We start from the raw sequence: 18,953 nt of genomic DNA, 5'->3' as shown, positions 1-18,953 counted from the left end.
GGGGATATTGCATTAGAGTTTATTTCCACGGAAAAACAACTTGCCGATATTTTCACAAAACCCCTTTGCGAAGAACAATTTTCAAAAATTCGGCATGAACTTGGGATGATGAAATTTTTGCATTAACATCTCTATTCATGCTATTGAGTGTACTGAATTGATTGATTACTTTTTATAAAGTGCTTGAGCTTGGTAGATAAATGATGATTTTGCGTTGATAACTCTTGATTATATGAATTGATTGGTTGAAAACTTGTCCATGAATCATGCATTAAATTGGCTCATAAAATATTTTCAGATCAATTAAATGATCTTGGAATATTATTATTTGCTAGCCAAAAATTAAATCAAATGTACGAAATTGCAGATAAAATAAACGGTTAGCCGTTTCTTATAAACGGATCACCGTTTAATTCCATAAACTAGATTTTGTGTTTGTCCATTTACCCTTTCACCGTTTTTCAACAGAGAATCCTCTTACAAGTTACGCCTTAGCCGTTAAGCACTTAGGCTTTCACCGTTTCCCGTTCTTCAGCCGCTGGAAGTTACCCTTTAACCGTTTCAATAAACGGTTAACCGTTTTCGCAAAGTATAAAACTGTTCAAAGGTTTTCTTCTCCTTCTCCAGTTACCCTCTCACCGTTTCCTCTATTGTTGCGCAGCCGAAGGTCTCCTTGTCCTCAAATCCTCATTTTTCTTGCTTTCCGTGCCCAATCAAATCCTCAAAATCATTTCTTATCACCGTTAGAACATTTCTACCGATTCAAAACTTCAAATCGAGCCCAAAATTCAAAAATCCCAAATCTCAACCCTAACTGTCGCGGGTCGGGTTTCTTCGTTCTTAATCTGATTTCCACCTCTCTTCAACCAAATTGAACATCCTCTACTCTTTCTTAACCCTTTTATCGGTTCATTTTCGTCCCATTACGCATTGTCATGGCTGAACCCCCTCGGAGAAATATCAGGCGTAAATCTGTGCCTCCAAGGAATCCCATACCACCTCGGGAGATCTCTGAATTTTCAAGGATTCACTTCCCCACACCTTCCTTGGCCAAGCGGTTCGAAGAACGCTTCGATGGTCGAAAGGTACTTGAATCCTTCTTTGTTGACATTGATGATTTTCGTAATTTGGTTGTATGTGGTAGAAGTATTCGGGATATGCTTCAGCCTTGGGAGTCTGGCATTGATTTTGATGACCGAGTTTATCCAAACTTAGTGCGAGTCTTTTATTCGAACATGGAAATCTCTGATACTCGCCCAAATAGGATAGTCACTCAAGTCGGCCGTGTACCCATAGAATTTGATGATGCGGACTTAGCTGACTTTCTAAGTATCCCTTGTGAGGGGCTTGACATTTATACCTCTAGGAAAACCCTCTCCTTTGATACTTTTTCTCATACTCATGGCGTCCGTAATATATGTCGTCGTAGAGACTTATCGGATGAGATTTGTATGCTTCCATTTCGGTCTCAACTTTTACCTCTCCAAGTTCGTATTCTTCACTCTATTTTACAGCACATAGTGACTCCTAGGAAGGGTCACTCGGATGAGGTTACGAGGTTGGACGTTGCCCTATTGGATAGCCTTCTTACAGACCGTCCCATTAACCTCGGGTATATTATTGTGCGACATATGTTGAGTACTCCAGTGGTCAACCACCGCTTGCTTCCTTATGGCAGTATCATCACTAAGATACTGCGACGCTTTGAGGTTCCACTTCTTGATACTGGTCACATGGAGACTAGACGGATTGGTCCCGAGGCCATGACTAGTATCGGTTTCTCTAGGAAGAATGGAGAGTGGATAAAGACAAGCAACGCCAAAAATCGGGATACCTTGATTGCTCCAGAGGACGATCGGATGCTCGTCCCGATCAGCTTCCTGACTTTAGACTAGGCACTCATCCTCATCCTCCGCGTCGCCGTTTTGTTCCTCAGCCTCCAGCTGACTTAGACTCTGAGGAGCGTGCGATGGATGCTGACATTCCCTCCTCTTCCGAGCCGCCTCCTGCTCCTGAGCCTTCTGCTGTTCCTGAGCAACCATCTACCTCTATGCCGCCCCCAGCTCCAGTTCAGCCCCCTGCTTCAGACGCAGTGCAGCAGCTAATCACTGATGTTCAGCGGATTTCGGAGCGCCAGCAGCTGATTCTTGATCGGTTGGACACTCTTTCCCGTGACCACCAGCAGCTGCGTTCTGACTTTCAGATATTCCAGCGGCAGAGCCTTGATCAGCAGATGGAGCTTATCGCTGGACAGCGCACTATTCTTGGCTATTTCGGCTATGATCCGGGGAGCACGTCTTCTCCGCCTCCGTAGTTTCTGAGCTTTGTCTTCGCACATACATTTTACATTTTGGTTGCTAGCATTCTTATTATTATTTTGATTTTGATGCATATGTGTGTGATGTTCTTGATGATTAGCTTATTGATGCTCTGTGATTGCCTAATTGGTTGGATATTGTAGAAATGGTTTCTTTGTGGATATTGGAGTGTTGGTATATTTGTGGATATTGAAGTGTTATTTTGTCTTGTTTATGGAGTTGTTGGCTTGTTGAAAGCAGAAGTTAATGTTGATCTAATTTTGGAAGTGTTTTATCTCATTTTGTATTTATGGTTTTACTCATTTTTAAGGGGAAACTCTGCCAAAATTTTCGCTTGCCAAAACCGGGCACTTTCTTTAACGGATTTGCGTATTTCTTATTTCCTCTTTTCTTTTTGATGATGAAAGGGGAGATAATTATGGTTTTTAAGATAGTTTTTTAAATGGGGAGATATTATTTTAAGATGGATTTAAAATGGGGCGATTTAAAGCAAAAATCCTTTTATTCACATTTCTCAATTTGGCCATACATTTAGGGGGAGCACATATTAAGGGGGAGCTAAACATTGATTAGAATTTGTCATCATCAAAAAGGGGGAGATTGTTAACATAAATATGTTAATAATATTGATTTTGATGATAACAAATTTTAAATGATTTTTGATAAAAGTATTGGAGCTATTTCTTAATAAACGAGAGCCTTAGTAATCATTCCATTCATGCTTCATAAAAGATGGACTTTAAAATTAAAAAAAAAAAAAAGATTCTCCGCAAAAACTGGTTTAAAATGCAATTCTGGTTATAAACGGTGAACCGTTTATTTAAACGATTAACCGATAACAGCCAGAGAGCAAACATTTTCCCTAAACCTCTAACCGTTTATGAAAAACGGAAAACACAAAAGATAGGGAGGCTACTGGAAATTAACGGTAAACCGTTTTATTTTAAACGGTTAACCGATTATCACCAGAGAGCAACATATTACCTAAGCTCTAACCGGTTATGCTTAACAGAAATCACCCAAGATGGGAAGGCTACTGGAACCTAACGGTGAACCGTTTATTTTAAACGGTTAACCTATAACGTCCAGAATTGATGGTTGTCCTCCTCTGGCACTGATTAACGAAAACTGATAAGGCTGAATTGTTGTGCAGGTTCCTGGAGCCAAACGGCAAACCATTTATTTTAAACGGTCAACTGATAATACCCAGAGAAGCCACTTTATGCAATCCCTTAACCGCTAAATGAAAACGGATTAACTAATGTTCATTTTGCAGGTTACTGGAGACAAACGGCTAACCGATTATTTCAAACGGTTAACCGATAATATCCAGAAACGTTACTTCATGCAAGTCCTTAACCGTTTAGTGTAAATGGATAACAAATGCTCTTCTTGCAGGTCTCTGGAAGTTAACGGCGAAGGGGCAATCCTAAACGGCAAATCGTTTATTTGAAATCTAGCCCAACGGTAACTTTGACCAACCGAAACGGTTAACCGTTAATGGTTAACGGCGAACCGTTTTCTGTCCGACAGTTTGTAACGGCTAGATTTTCAAATCCAAGCATAAATAAGCTCATTCAAATTCAAAGAAGATTGATCACAACACGACCATTTTGAGCTAATATTTGAGAATACAATCTTCATAGAGCTTAGAACACATTCTTGCTTCATCTACTCACATATTAAGCATCATTGTGTAATCTTATATATTGTGAGAGGCAAAACAGTTTGTAATCTTTTACTTTGAGTGATTGTAAGTGTTGGGATACATTTGGGTTAAGAGATTGGGGATAATCTCTTGTTGTAAAGGTCCATTGACACCTTGGAAGTCAAGTGTAAGCATTTGAAGCCTTGGAGGCTTGCTTAGTGGAATCCTCAAGCCCGGAAAGCTTGGAGGCGTGGACGTAGGCGAGGTTGGCCGAACCACGTAAAAATCTCGGTGTTTGAATCCCTCTTCCCTTATCTTTTTATATTGTGATCATCTTAATTGTTATTGCTTTGAATCTGATTTATAATTGTATTAAGTTTTTATTTAATAAATTGAATAATTTTTTAGAATCCCAATTCACCCCCCCTCTTGGGTTGCATACTTGTATTTCACTACCCTCTGCAAAATTTGAGTTCTGTATGGACTTCATGGGTGTTTTGCCCAAACCAAACTGAATTTAGAAGTGAATTACAGTTGATAGAAAGTTTTTTGGGTGCTGCTTTATCAATGAGATCAACTGAATTAAATTGCAAGGTGGAGAGTTATGAGGATATAAGTTGTTGAGTTTATGGACTCAAGTGAAACTTTTGAGGAAGTTTGGGGAGTTTAATGCAATTTGACTTCAGTTCAGGGGTGCTAATGATATATGCGTGCTGAGGTGGCAAAAAGTTTGTTATATCTGTTATTACGATTTCTAGTTTTAGCAGTATAAAAACAGTTGGTCATTAGCTTCTTTATTCATTCCTTTTTCTTCTTTAATTTTTTGTGAAATAAGTTGCAATTTTTTTTGTTCAATTGCCTGTAATCTCATCTCAATCTCTCATTGTATTTGATTCATTGTGATTAATAAAGTAAAGCACATTTTTTTTCTGAATCTGGTTCCTTGGTACTATTCATTATGTTCTTGGTGATTGTTCTGGGTTTCTGGTTCTTGGATTGTTCTTGTTTCAGTTGTTGTAATTCTTCAAGATTCATTGTAATTCAAGTGCGAAGGGTTTGAAGCTTCAACAAATACTCTCCAAACGGTATTGCTTTGTGTAATATTTGAGATATAACCTTATCAAATATTAACTATAGAGCCTTAGATAGCTTTATATAATTATGTCAAAAGATAACTTACTTGACGTCTAAATTAACATGTTATCGAGAGTTGAACATTAATATTTCACTCTTAATTAATTAGCTGTTATATCAATCTCCACAATTGTAAATCTTGGATATCTCTCTTTGATAGATCAAATTGAACCATGTTTTCTTGTGTAGAAATGTAGATCCAAAAAGTTAATTGATTCCTTTTCCAAAAGCCAAGCCAACTAGGTTCTCCCTTAGAAATTAGGAACATTTTGTATTGAACACAATTATACTAAAAAAGAATGTACTTATGAAATAAAAATAAATGATATGTGTTAAACATGGCTTTTAAATTATACATTTAGTTTGGCAAAGATATTATAGGTTTTTAATTGTATGAGTGTGGGATCAAATCAACTTAACTTTTGAACCATAACAATAAGTGTTTATTGTATTAGGGCTAATTCTAAGGGATATGAGGCCATGGACGATTTTTTTTAAAATTTTTTTAGGTTTTGTATATTCAACTGCATCAACTCTCAAAGAAATATAAAATAGCTTGAATTTTTTTTTTATAGAAACAAGCCATATAGCAATAGAAAAATAAAAAAAAAAATAAATTAGATTTGTAAAAAGCAAGAACATAATTATTTAAAATATAATAATTAGAATGATAACACCTAAAAAGTTGACTAGTTGATATGAATATGATTACTAAGTGCTGACAATAGATTTCATAGATTTTTTTATTTTTTTTGTAAATAAGAGGTAAAAAAATTTTAAGCTCATATTATTGTTGATTCAATGTCTATTAATTTTGAGATTTTTAGGTTTAGGATTTCAATTGAAGTTTAAAGGAATTCCAAAAGCCAGCTCTACTGTTGATAATTATAATAGAATAATTTCTTTTTGGAAAGTAAAAGCATTAAATATTTTCCCTTGGAAAGACTTACAAATTAAAGATTTAACGGTTAAAATCATTAATTATACTGAGGATGTGCTTCACTTTATTAAAAGCTCCATACCACTTGTTGAAGCTTCAAAGCCTTCACACTTGAATTACAATGAATCTTGAAGAATTACAACAACTGAAACAAGAACAATCCAAGAACCAGAAACCCAGAACAATCCCCAAGAATAGAATGAATAGCACCAAGGAACTAGATTCAGAAAGAAAAATGTGCTTCACTTTATTAATCACAACGAATCAAATACTATGAGAGATTGAGAGGAGATTGCAGGCAATTGAACAAAACAAATTGCAACTTATTTCACAAAGAATTGAAGAAGAAAAAGGAATGAATACAGAAGCTAATGACCAGCTGTTTTTATACTGCTAAAACTGGAAATCGTAATAACAGATATAACAAACTTTTTGCCACCTCAGAACGCATATATCATCAGCCCACCTAAACTGAAGTCAAACTGCATTTAACTCCCCAAACTTCCTCAAAAGTTTCACTTGAGTCCATAGACCCAACAGCATATATCCTCACAATATCATTAGATTGTTGAGGGCAATGGCGTATAAGCAGGAGTTAATTTGATAACAGCTAAACTAATATATTGTTTTCTGAATTAAAGGACCATACACATTCATAAATTTAACCCTACCTATGTAAATAGTTACTTGAAATTAAGAAATCTTAAAATTTGATGAAGTGAAATTTGGTAATCAAAATTTGTTTATAGTGCATCTGTTGTTTAGATAAGAAAGTCCCATAAATGAAATAAAACTGAATAACAAACTCTTTTTTATCATTTGTAGAAAATGTTTTGGAAGAGTTGATTAATTTCGTTAAAAGGAAGAAGAGATACCATATTATATAGAAATTATATATAATAAGGGGGTAAAGATAGTATTTCAAGAAGGCAATTTTCACATTACTAAGAGAAGGATTTAAATGAAATTTTTCAAGGCTATCCGGGCAGCACTCTCTATCCTTCACCACTGGATTTTGTACGTATAAATTCATCAATAAAAATAAACTATGTGGACTTGGAGGTATTGAATCCAATCAATTTAATCATGGTAAATCAGTTTATACTAAGTTTGTACAGCTGTTTATAACTCTATGAATTATGATTGCTCATAAGAAAAAGACAAAGCACTTATGTAGGAAAAAGTTTATTTTTCAACGATCCACCACCAAACTAAAGCAAGCCGTTCTCATTCTAAAGGAGAGTAGAAAGTACTCTTAAACCGTTAAAGAATGGTTGTAAGAGCTGAAAGGCAAACTAGGAAGAGGATTTTGGGACTCTTTTTTTAATGAGGAATTAAAGTTTGCAAAGTCTTAAAAATAGGAAGCATGGGATGGACGAATCTCAGAGGCTTTTATAGTACTGCAATGGTGGCCACTGGCCTCGTTGTTTATAAGGATAAAGATCCTCTCGTATATCAGTAGGAATAAATTTTGAGTTAATGTTTGATAAATTCCGGATTGAACTACAAAGTATGTGTACCTATACTTCATATAGATTTTTTTTTCCTTTTTGGGGCACCAACAGATTGTTGATTAATGTCAAATGAATAGGAATGTGGTCAGATACCTAAATTGTGAAAAAAATAATGAAGTTTTATACGACAGATCAGATTGCTGAAGTATTAACATTATCTTGAAGTCCAGTATTTGGTTAACGTCGACCACATAATATTTGAAAATGATTAGACACGCGAACTAACATAAAAAGAAACAATAAAACTAAACGACAAAGCACTTGTTTTCGAAAAGTTTATTCTTCAATCCACCACTAATTAAACAAACGCAAGCCACTGTCAGGAATAACTTTTCAATCTGGGAATCTTGAACTTAAAATGTCGTAAATAAATCAGTTTACAAATGTGGTAATTTCGTGAAAAACAGAGTTTATAACATTGTGAATCAGATCCCCAACTAGAAGATGGCTCCACCTACTCAGTTTAGTGAACAACTGTAACATTGTATCCAACAATGGCGTCGCCAGTTTTAAAATCCATCCAATGCGTCTGAGCAACTGCATATCCGCGAGCCAATCGGAAAAAGCCAGTGCCGCCAACAATCGGCATCTCGCGGACAGGATTCATCGCCCTGTTGTTGCCAAGGAGGCTGATACTGCTTCCATTGTAAGGACCATCAACGAAGACAAAGCTCATGGACATGATGAGGCTTAGTTGATCCTGACAAGCCGACCCATAAAGCCCTTGAGCACGTCCAACAAGTTTTGATTGAGGATCCGGGGTTTCTGTTAACGGATCATCCGCCATCATCACGATGCCGAAAAGAGTTCGTGATTTGTCAGTGTCAATGGCTTGAGCAATCCTCACAGCACTAGGGTTTTTGCCACTGAGCGTGTCGTGAAAGTAGAATTGCAAGTTTGTTGTTGTCTCTTTTGCGGATTCAAGCCTTGTAGCCCAAGTCACTGTTTGTATCGCTGCTGCAGCCACCAGTCTACTAATGAGCAGTAAAACAACCGCCGATAACTTTGCCATAGCTCTAAAACAAGACCTGAAATTAAAAGGAAGAGAATACAAAGCACTTTTGCAGGTAAAGAAGAAAGGTGATCTGAGATTCATTTAAAGGGTTTGCAAAGTGTCGTGATCAATGAATATTCAAAGGCTGTTTAACTAAAATTTGGAAAGTGGGAAGAATTTTTGACATTTTCTTATATTGTGCCAGCTACCACATGTTTATGAGGGGCTACACCTGTACACATAAAGAGCCTTGGTTTCTGATAAGGGGAAAAGAAAGAAAAGCTTTATTATGTAAGCCATTAATAAGGGGAAAAGAAACAAAAGTTTTATTATGTAAGCCATTATGGGGGCGCCTGTGAGTGCTGCATATGAAAGGGAGAAAGGATCAATTCAATTGGTAGGGCCGGCAAGCGGTGGCCATTCCTCCTATGCATGTTAATGATGTTATACCCCAGCTATGTTTTGAAAAGCTGACAAAGTTTTGGGAAAAATAAATAACAGAAATGCTTATTTTGGAGTAGGGAAATGATAATTTGTAAAGTTGGATACAAAATTTGAACTGTGAATTATGTGTCACTAATTAACGATTGATACGTGTTAAAATTTTATCGATATTTATATTATCAGTAATTTTATATTAAAAATAAATAAATAACATTTCAAGAACTACTGATATAAACTTTTTAAGCATCTGCAACTTTTACATGATTTTAGAATTTTCAATAATAAAAGTGACGCAAAATTATTACAAAAATTTTGAAAATTTTTCATTTAACATTACAAGATAATAAAATGTATGTCAAGAAACTTTGGGTCGGAATATGTTATGTATAATGTAACATACAATAAATTCATAAATTATGACCAATGATAATTCAATTATTTTACATACTATAACTTTTTTTATTTTAGATGAGAATTCAAGAGTTGCTAATATTCCATATAATATAACATAAAATCGCCCAGAAACTTCGCCATTAGGATCAAAATATGTTTTATAATTCTGACATTCAATAGTTTTGAATTGAGTCGGTGATTGTCAAAAGGAGTCAAGAGAAAAGTATCATGCCGCTCACCTAACTCCTCTCTGGTCAAATCTTTCAATTATAGGAAGGAATATACAAAACGGATTTCACCTAAACTAAGCAAGAACATCAATTGTTGGGTTACCTATTGCAAGCTCCAATATCAGTTGCAATGGAATTTGCAACAATTTGTTTATGGAACTCGATTAATAACCCTCCTCTTTCTCTGATGTTTTCTGTTCGATTGCACAAAATAGTAAGACTCTCAAGTATGGTTGGTTATAAAGATTTTATTTATTATGGAACCCACAAATTTAAAATTGATGGAAGTAACATAATTTAAAATAAAAAATTTATGGTTCTCACCAAGGCACCCATTAAACACGCCATATATGAAAGGTTAATATGATGGGGTGGTAAATTTTTCTCACACTACCCTCATTTTATATTTATGTTAAATGGGCCTTTGACTCTGCCTACACCCGCCACATCACCGTCCCCTTTTTTCCGCTCTAAACCTTTTGCCTTGCCTAGGGTGTGGATTTTGTTTCCTATTAATAATAATATGGCTCATGTCAGTCGAATTCAATTTTTTTCAAATTAATTTATTCTTAGTAAAATAGCAAAACCAACTCATAATATGATAAATGCTTATCTAGCTCCTGTAATTTTAGGTTAATTATCTAATTTATTTGGTGTTTTAAAAAAACTTATTGTATATAGGATTATTTTCATTAAAATCGATTTAACTATCATTATTTTTAACCTAAGTAATATTATACTTATTTAGTTTGAATCTTATCTAATGTGACATCTTATATTTCGTCCATTGATTGAGTATATGTTAATAATTAATCATAAAATCAATTAATGGCATACACATGGGAATAAATAATTTATGATACCTCATTTAGGGATACACACGTACAAGTTATTTGTTATATGAGTTATCTTCAGGAGTAGACATGTGCACATTTCATAAAATATGAACTAACCCCTTTACAGTGCTGTTAAGTGTGGATACCCTTTATATGTAGTGCCATAGAAGATTAGAAGTAATCTACACCGCTATACTGGTATGAATTTAAACGTGATTTACATTGTAGATGTCCACATTTAAAAACCATTATTTGTTATATATTACCCCAAAATCTCATAAATTTAGAAAATATATAAATAAATACACCGATTTTTAACAGGGTAAACTCCATTGATTCAACCTCCTCTATTACCCTCTCTTCTTAATTCATTTCGTAAACCTCATTCTCTTCACAAGCAACTAAAAGGGCCTTCGAATTTGACCGCATCCGCCACCTCACCTCTCCAGTCTTTCTATCCTTTACTTTTGCTTTGCAAGCTGGATGTGGATTTCTTGCCAATTATATATATACACACCTCATGTCAATTGAATCCAAAAAATTTCCCTGAATTAATTTACTCTTTATAAATGGCAACAACCAACTCATAGTATCACCGCCATTGTAAATACTTTTTTAGCCTCCATAACTAGGGTTAATTATCTACTAATTTATGTATTTTAAAAAATTATTCAAAATTAATGTCTCTGGTGTAAATTTGTTTATGTTAAAAATTATCATATCTTTTTACATATTACATACGTGTCAAATTATTTCAATTTTTAAGTTACATTAGAAAGAAATATTATTTTAACCATGAAAAGTTCGAAGCCAACGGTTATGAAATTAACCACAAAAGTATTTTGGATAATTTTTTAAAATTTGAAGGAGGAGCGTTTACCCCAATATAACACACACAAATATTTAAATTGCACACTAAATTCAATCTTTTTCAAATCGGATCTTTGCATTTATGACTGTCGCTTCATTTGCTAATAAACGAAATGTAACGTTACATTTTAACTTTATTTAGAGTCACAAACTTATATTTATAAGCAAATCAATAACTTTGAAGGCACCAGAAATTTTTTTTTTTTTCCCAATATGAAAGCAAAGTTAACCTTGGCTTGGGTTCTCACCGTCTGTGTCACCATAACCTGGGCAGCTGCCCACGGCCAATACTACTCAAAAACGGTGCCGTACTCTCCCATGAAAGAGCAAGTCACCAACCTGCACTTCTTTTTCCATGACATCCTTGGTGGCAAAAACCCTAGTGCTGTACTTGTAGCCAAAGCCAAAAACACCACCATCGGAGACAAGTCACCGACGCCCTTTAGCACCGTGTTCGCCGTTGACGATCCACTCACAGTTGGCCCTGAGCTGACATCGGAGGTCATCGGAAACTGTCAAGGGCTCTACGCGTCGACGGGACAAGATAACTTGAGCTTGGTTGTGTATTTTGATTTTGGTTTTACAAAGGGTGAGTTCAATGGGAGTGCAATCAGTGTGTTTTCGAGGAATCCAGTGTTGGAGACGGAACGTGAGTTGGCGGTGGTCGGCGGCAGAGGGAAGTTTAGGATGGCTAGAGGTTTTGCTCAGCTTAAGACTTTTTCTGTGAATCAAACTAATGGTGATGCCATCGTTGAGTATAATGTAACTGTTTTTCATTACTAAGAGATTAGGGGTTGCATAAGGTTTCATTTCCTCAGTTTTTAAGGACTTAATGATGTCGATATGGATTCAAATCCAAGAACGCTCAAGATTGAATTATGTAATATTTAATGGATTCACATCCAAGACTGCTCAAGATTGAATTGTCCACATGATCCACTTAATTTATCTTAACCAATACAATTATGACTCATCAATTAAATTTGTATGGTGGTGGTGGCTCTATCAATACCCTTAAATATGTATCCATTTTAGTTAACTCAACGTGTTTTTTTTTTTTTTTTTACTTTTACAATTTAATTTCTTTCCCGCAATCATTCGCACTTGAAACACTCCCCTCTCTGTAACTAGCTTTCTGTCCATTCTCTTTTTGGCTGGACATGTCTCTCTCGAACAATTCTAACTGAAATGAATACCCATTGAGTAATGATACACATCTCAAAATTTTTTATGAGATTTAAGTAAATTAATTATATTATCTCACTATCCAATTGATAAATGTCACATCATTTGAGATAGACTTTGAAGATAAAATTTTAGGATGTGTACTACTCATATTCATTGGTTAATTGGTGACATATTCCAAATTTGTAATAAGCAGATATACTAATATATGTAGATCATAATCCTTCCTAAACTGTATTTATCGTAATAAGCACAAGAATGTTGATATTACTAGTTAATGAAATAAACAATAACTTTCGTATCACAAAGCTGGATATGCACAAGCACAAATGCATGCATAAATTAAAAGCTCCCAACATGAGATATCCGTATAATATTTAAAATCTTGTCTATTTTATTAAGTACTGGAGATTTGAATTCATTGAGATAAATAATTAATTATTATTACTTCTATTCACTATACCAGGCGAAATTGACGACTATCCTTGAAATGGTTGATTTTTCAATTTGTTAACTTATTTTTCCTTTCCAATTAACGGTGGATTTGTCATTAATTTGTATAATAATTAGGCCATCAAAGGAAATAAAATAAATTACTGTAGGATTTTGTTGATTATTCTTCCCTAATATATGTTAAAACCAATTAATTATAAAAAGACGATAAGGCCCTATAAATTGTTTGATTTGATTCATTGTCATTATCCTTATAAAATTATTCTGAAGAAATACATACGAGAAAAAAATGCAGAATAGGGTAATTTTTTGTTTGGCTGTGATTCTCTGCGTCGCCACCGCACCGACACAGGGTGAGTACTATTCCGAGAGCGTGGCAGCTGTCCCCATGCAGCAGAAAGTAACCAAACTCCATTTCTTCCTCCATGATATCCTCAGTGGCCAAAACCCTAGTGCAGTCATGGTAGCCCATGCTAATCTCACCGACGGCGACAAGTCGCCAACTCCATTTGGCAGCGTATTCGCAGTTGATGATGCCCTCAGAGTGGGCCCTGAATCCAATTCAGAGATCATTGGCAATGCACAAGGGCTCTATGTATCATCCAGTCAAGATGCAAACAACTTTGCCATTGTGATGTACATTGATTTTGCTTTAACAAGTGGTGAGTTTAAGGGGAGCTCGTTCAGCGTGTTTTCAAGGAATCCGGTATCGGAGCCTAGCCGTGAGTTGGCTGTGGTCGGAGGGAGAGGCAAGTTTAGAATGGCTAGAGGGTTTGCTGAGCTTAAGACTGCTTACTTCAATGGGACCACTGGTGATGCCATTATTGAGTATAATGTTAGTTTGTTTCACTACTAAAGTGAATTAATTGAGTATAATGTTATCTTCAAAATAACATTTTCCTTTACCAATATATATGTGCAACAGGGAGATTATAACTTGTATTGTGACTTCTGAGTTTGGAATAATCCAATTCTAACTAAATCGTAATTGCCACGTTTAAAGTTTCTACAAGGGAATCAAGCCTGGATTTGAACATAAACTTTGTAATATATTGTCTTTATTATTGGAGGGGTTATTTTAATCTAAATTATTGAATTAAATTTTAACAAAAATTTTGAGCAATTAATTTCAAATAATTTAATAGTGGATGAATAATCATCACTAAATATTACTTTGACTTACAATATCTACTAATGGGTTGTTTGAAATCAAAAGTTCAAAACTTATGTCAAAATTTTAAATCAATGACTTAAGTTAAAATAACCTAACCTTACTTTTTGTTAATCAAGGGAAACATCACATCAGAATAATGGGATGAGAAACATTTGAAATCGATCGAGTTCGAAAGAGTAGTGTTAGTGGTATTCTTAGTAGGGGTAGGTATGGGTCGGATTGGATAGAGTGAAACAATAAAGCTCTAGAGGACAATTTGTAAGCCTCAGTTTTTGATGAGGTTCATATTATATATGCTTCACTTGTATACAAGCTAAGAATACATATGATAAACATTAGCTTACAAGATAATTACAAGACTAACTATGATGATAATGATATATCAAATTTAAGTTTTATCTTTATCGTTATCACACCCCCGCAAGCTGACAAGACAAGAGCGAACTGGAAGCTTGGAAATTAAATAATGAAAGTGAGAAGTAGACAAGCCTTTAGTAAGACAATCAGCATGTTGATCTAGAGTTGAGATATAACGAACATCAAGCTCTCCGCAAACAACCTTTTCTTGAACATAATGATAGTCAACCTCTACATGTCGGGTCCATGCATGAAACACAGGATTGGAGGCCAAGGAAATGGCACTAATGTTACCACACCATATGTGAAGACAAGACAGAGGAATATGTAAGTCTTTGAACAAAGATTGAAACCAAGATAAAGTAGCAGCTATATATACAAGCGGTCTGTACTCAGCCTCTGTACTGGAACAAGAAACCCCTTTTTGCTTCTTAGAACTCCAAGAAATGATATTAGGTCCAATAAATATGTAGGAACCCCTTGTGGATCAACGATCATCATGATCACCAGCATAGTCTGCATCAGAAAAGGCTTGTAATTCCATTGAACCAGATGAATAAAACGGACCATGAGTGGTTGTACCCTTTAAATACAGCAAAATGCCTTAACTGCACACCAATGAGCCATTGTAGGGCGATGCATGTATTGACAGACCTAATTAACAACAAATGAAATATCTGGACAAGTGATTGTAAGATACTGCAAAGCGCCAACACCACTACGATATTCGATGGGATTTGAAAGTAAATTACCATCAAACATACTGAGATAACGACCACTCACTACTAGTGTTGTCATAGGCTTTGATTGTAGGAACTCAGCGATGTAAAAGATCTAGAATATACTTGGTTTGACATAAGTGGAGCCCCATTGTTGTTTGAGTAGCTTCAATACCCAGAAAATAATGTACAAGGCCAAGATCTTTTATAGAGAATAATTGCTCATATGATCTATCATTTGAGAAAATGATATGAACTATTTCTCGTGATTAAAACATCATCATTATAGATGAGTAAATATAGAAGCACTGAATCATGGGAATAAATAAAGAGAGAATAATCTGCTAATGATTCATGAAAGCCCAATTGTTCTAAATGACTATAGAAACATTAAAACCATGCCCTAGGAGCTTGTTTAAGGCTATAGAGAGATTGTCGAAGCTTACATACAAAAGTGGATATTGTGGATCAACAAAGCCAATAAGTTGGCGCATATAGACATCTTCCTATAAATAACCATGCAGGAAAGCATTTTGTACATCTAACTGTCGAATGGGCCAGTTATTGGTAACAAATATAGCTAACATGAGACGAATGATATTGTGATTAACCACTGGACTGAACATCTCACCAAAATAAAGGCCGGGATGTTGATGAAAACCATTAGCAACTAAACGAGCTTTATAACACTCAATACTACCATCAGCTTTTCGCTTAATTTGATACACCCATTTATTTGGAAGGATGTTGTAAGATGGATGTGGAGGAACTAATTCTTAAGTACTGGCTCTTTGAAGAGCATTTAATTCATAACCCACTGTCTATCGCTAGCAAAAATACTTATTTGTCTGCACAAAATCATTAGGCTCGACAACGTCATTAGTAAACTACATTTGCATATTTTGGGTTTGGTTTCACAATACTAGCTTTTGCTCAAGTGACCATTGGATGACAATATAATGCATCCAAAGTAATAGTACCACAAGGAATCGATGGTGTCAATGTAAGGGAAGATAATGATTTTGGAATTGTATTATTATTTGAGTTGGTGGGCCAAATTAAGGCTAGGAGAATTTGTATTTGAGATGGATGGAGTGAAGGAAGACAAAGAGGCACTAGTATGTGATAGTGGAGAATTAATTGGAGAAGGTGGGGAATGAGGTAAGGGTGAATTAGATGAAGGTGGTGACGTGGCTTGTGAAATAGATTGTGATGAAGGTTCTGTTAGAGTTGGATGTGAATTATTAGCATTAATCCAAAGAATATTAAGTCCTACAGAATCTGACAGTGAAGTACTCACCCTCGGAGGCCTAACAGTAACATAGTCAACAAAAGGAAATTTATTTTCATTAAAAATAACATGGCGAGATACAAATACAGTGCCTGAAGGAATGTGCAAACAACGATATCCATGTTGATTTAATGAGTATCCTAAGAAAACACACTCTTTAGAACAAAATTGTAATTTATTTGAATTGTAAGGTTGAAGATAAGGATAACATGCACATCCAAAGGTTTTAGAAAATCATATTGAGGAGTTTTAGAAAATAGTAAAGAGTAAGGCACTCGAAATTTTAAAGATTGAGATGGTAGACGATTTATTAAGCATACAGCTGTATGAAAAGCCTTAGTCCAATAAGTAGTAGGCATGGATGCATGCGCAAGTAAAGTTAAGCCCATGTCAACAATTTGTTTATGTTTACGGTCAACAATACCATTTTGTTCAAGATGATGAGGACATGTGAGGCAATGATTAATGCCATAAGTGTTTAGATAATCCTTAAATTGATGATTAACATATTCACCACCACTATCAGTTTGAAGAGACTTAATAGTAGTGAAAAACATATTTTCAACCAACGACTTAAATGTTTTAAAAATTATAAAAACAGCAGATTTCAATCGCATAGGATAAAGCCGTATCTAGAAAAATTATCAATAAAGAGAAAATAATATTGATAACCAAAAATAGAACGAATAAGAGATGTCCAAATATCATAATGTATTAATTCCAAAAGAGAATGAGAGACTGAAAAAGAACCTGTAAAAGGTAATTTCTGACTCTTTCCTAAAGAACATAATGAACAAAAAAATAAAGATTGAGACCCCAAAATGGGTGGCTTATTAAAAGATATAATTTTATTTAAAACTATGGACGAAGGATGTCCAAGTCGTGAATGCTAAATTCGAGCATCACTGCAAACACCAACATAAGCAAATAGATGACTAAGCTAAAAAAATTTGACCAAAAAAGGGATAAAGACCATTACTGCTCGATCCGTGGAAAACGTTTTCTTCGTTGCCAGGTCCTGTACAACAAAATAATTAGGAAAGAAGGTAAAACTACAATTATTATGATTAGCAAAGTTATGAACAAATAATATATTATGGGAAACTTGTGGACAATAATGGACATCATTTAAAATAAAGAGGAAGAATTAGTAGACAAGTAAGAATGACTAATGGATTTAATAGGCAAACATGAACCACCTACGACACCAGTGATGGTATCTTGACCATTGTAATCACAAGGATGCACTAGATTCCCATTATCTGGAGTTATATGAGCATTAACACCAGTATCTGTTAACCAATTTGGGGAACCAAAAGATGCTGATGTAGAAATCCATGCAGAAAGTCGTTGGGGAGGGATACGACCCACGTATGCATGATTGATGTGATTATAGCAATCGATAGCAGAGTGACCCATTTTCTGATAGATTTTGGCATTGAATCCAATTACCAAAAAAAAAAAAAAGACCCATCGGGGATTGTTAATATGGCCATTACCAGGATTAAAATTTGATGAAGATAAAAAATTCTCACGTCCTGGAGTTAGCAGTAGCCTTCTATTTTACTAGACCATCCAGTAAAACCATTACCACCATTGAAACCCCCAGAAAAATTATTAACACTACCACGACCACCATTATTACGTGGGAAGCCACGACCACCTCTACTATTGGCTTTCATGACAATTGTCGAGTCAGATGGGTAAGGATATGGTTTACTGGAAGTGAGACATCGTTCAGAACTCAAAAGCAAGGCTTCAAGACTAGAATAACTAATGGGAGTTTAACAGGCTTGAATAGAGGCAACTGTATTTTCATATAAAGGACTAATGTTACTTACAATGATGGAGACCAAGTCTTCATCATAAATAGGCCTGCCAGAAAGATAGAGATTATCGGCAATAGAATGAATTTTATCCAAAAAATCAGAAATAGAAATATCACCACATTTAGTAGTAACTAGCTCAGTGTGCAACTCGACGATTCGTTGTTGGGAAGCAAAACGTTGTTTTAAAGAAGACCAAACATCACGAGCACAAGTGTAACGTGCAACAGTACTTAGCAAGGATTGAGAAAGAGGGTCATTAATCAAAGAGAGAACAAGTTGATCATTTTAAATCCATTCCTCATATGATGGATCAACTATATGAGCTATTTCTCCATTTTCATCTTTTAGAAAAGGAGCAAGACAAATGCTTGTGCCATCAACATATTTTTGCAAATTACGACTACAAAGAAGGGGCACAATTTGATCAAGCCACAAAGGATAATTACTTCAGTTAAGACGAACATTAACTGAATTGGTAATATTAGAAGGTAGAGATGAAGAACTAGCATGGGAAGGGAAGAACAACTCATCATGAAATAATTGAGAATTTTAACACAAAGGTCATTAGACTTTTAATGCTCTGATACCATGAAACAATAAAGCTCTAGAGGGCAATTTGTAAGC

General features: G+C 35.1%; 3 protein-coding genes across 3 annotated transcripts; 2 read left to right on the top strand and 1 right to left on the bottom strand.

Annotated features, from left to right (window-relative positions):
* Positions 1 to 7,848: 7,848 nt before the first annotated feature.
* LOC112096227 (dirigent protein 23-like) lies at positions 7,849 to 8,738 on the bottom strand. The gene has a single exon (XM_024179456.1). The coding sequence runs from the start codon at positions 8,648 to 8,650 to the stop codon at positions 8,018 to 8,020; it is 633 nt and encodes a 210-aa protein (XP_024035224.1). The 5' UTR covers positions 8,651 to 8,738; the 3' UTR covers positions 7,849 to 8,017.
* A 2,796-nt stretch (positions 8,739 to 11,534) lies between these two features.
* Positions 11,535 to 12,104, top strand: LOC18035424 (dirigent protein 4). The gene has a single exon (XM_006423562.1). The coding sequence runs from the start codon at positions 11,535 to 11,537 to the stop codon at positions 12,102 to 12,104; it is 570 nt and encodes a 189-aa protein (XP_006423625.1).
* Positions 12,105 to 13,248: 1,144 nt separating this feature from the next.
* LOC18035335 (dirigent protein 15) lies at positions 13,249 to 13,815 on the top strand. Its single transcript, XM_006423561.1, has one exon. The coding sequence runs from the start codon at positions 13,249 to 13,251 to the stop codon at positions 13,813 to 13,815; it is 567 nt and encodes a 188-aa protein (XP_006423624.1).
* Positions 13,816 to 18,953: the final 5,138 nt, after the last annotated feature.

The sequence above is a fragment of the Citrus clementina genome, unplaced genomic scaffold, assembly GCF_000493195.1.
Source record: "Citrus clementina cultivar Clemenules unplaced genomic scaffold, Citrus_clementina_v1.0 scaffold_8, whole genome shotgun sequence".
Taxonomy (NCBI): domain Eukaryota; kingdom Viridiplantae; phylum Streptophyta; class Magnoliopsida; order Sapindales; family Rutaceae; genus Citrus; species Citrus x clementina.
The sequence above is the reverse complement of the archived record's forward strand: the minus strand, read 5'-3'. Positions and strand labels throughout refer to the sequence as shown.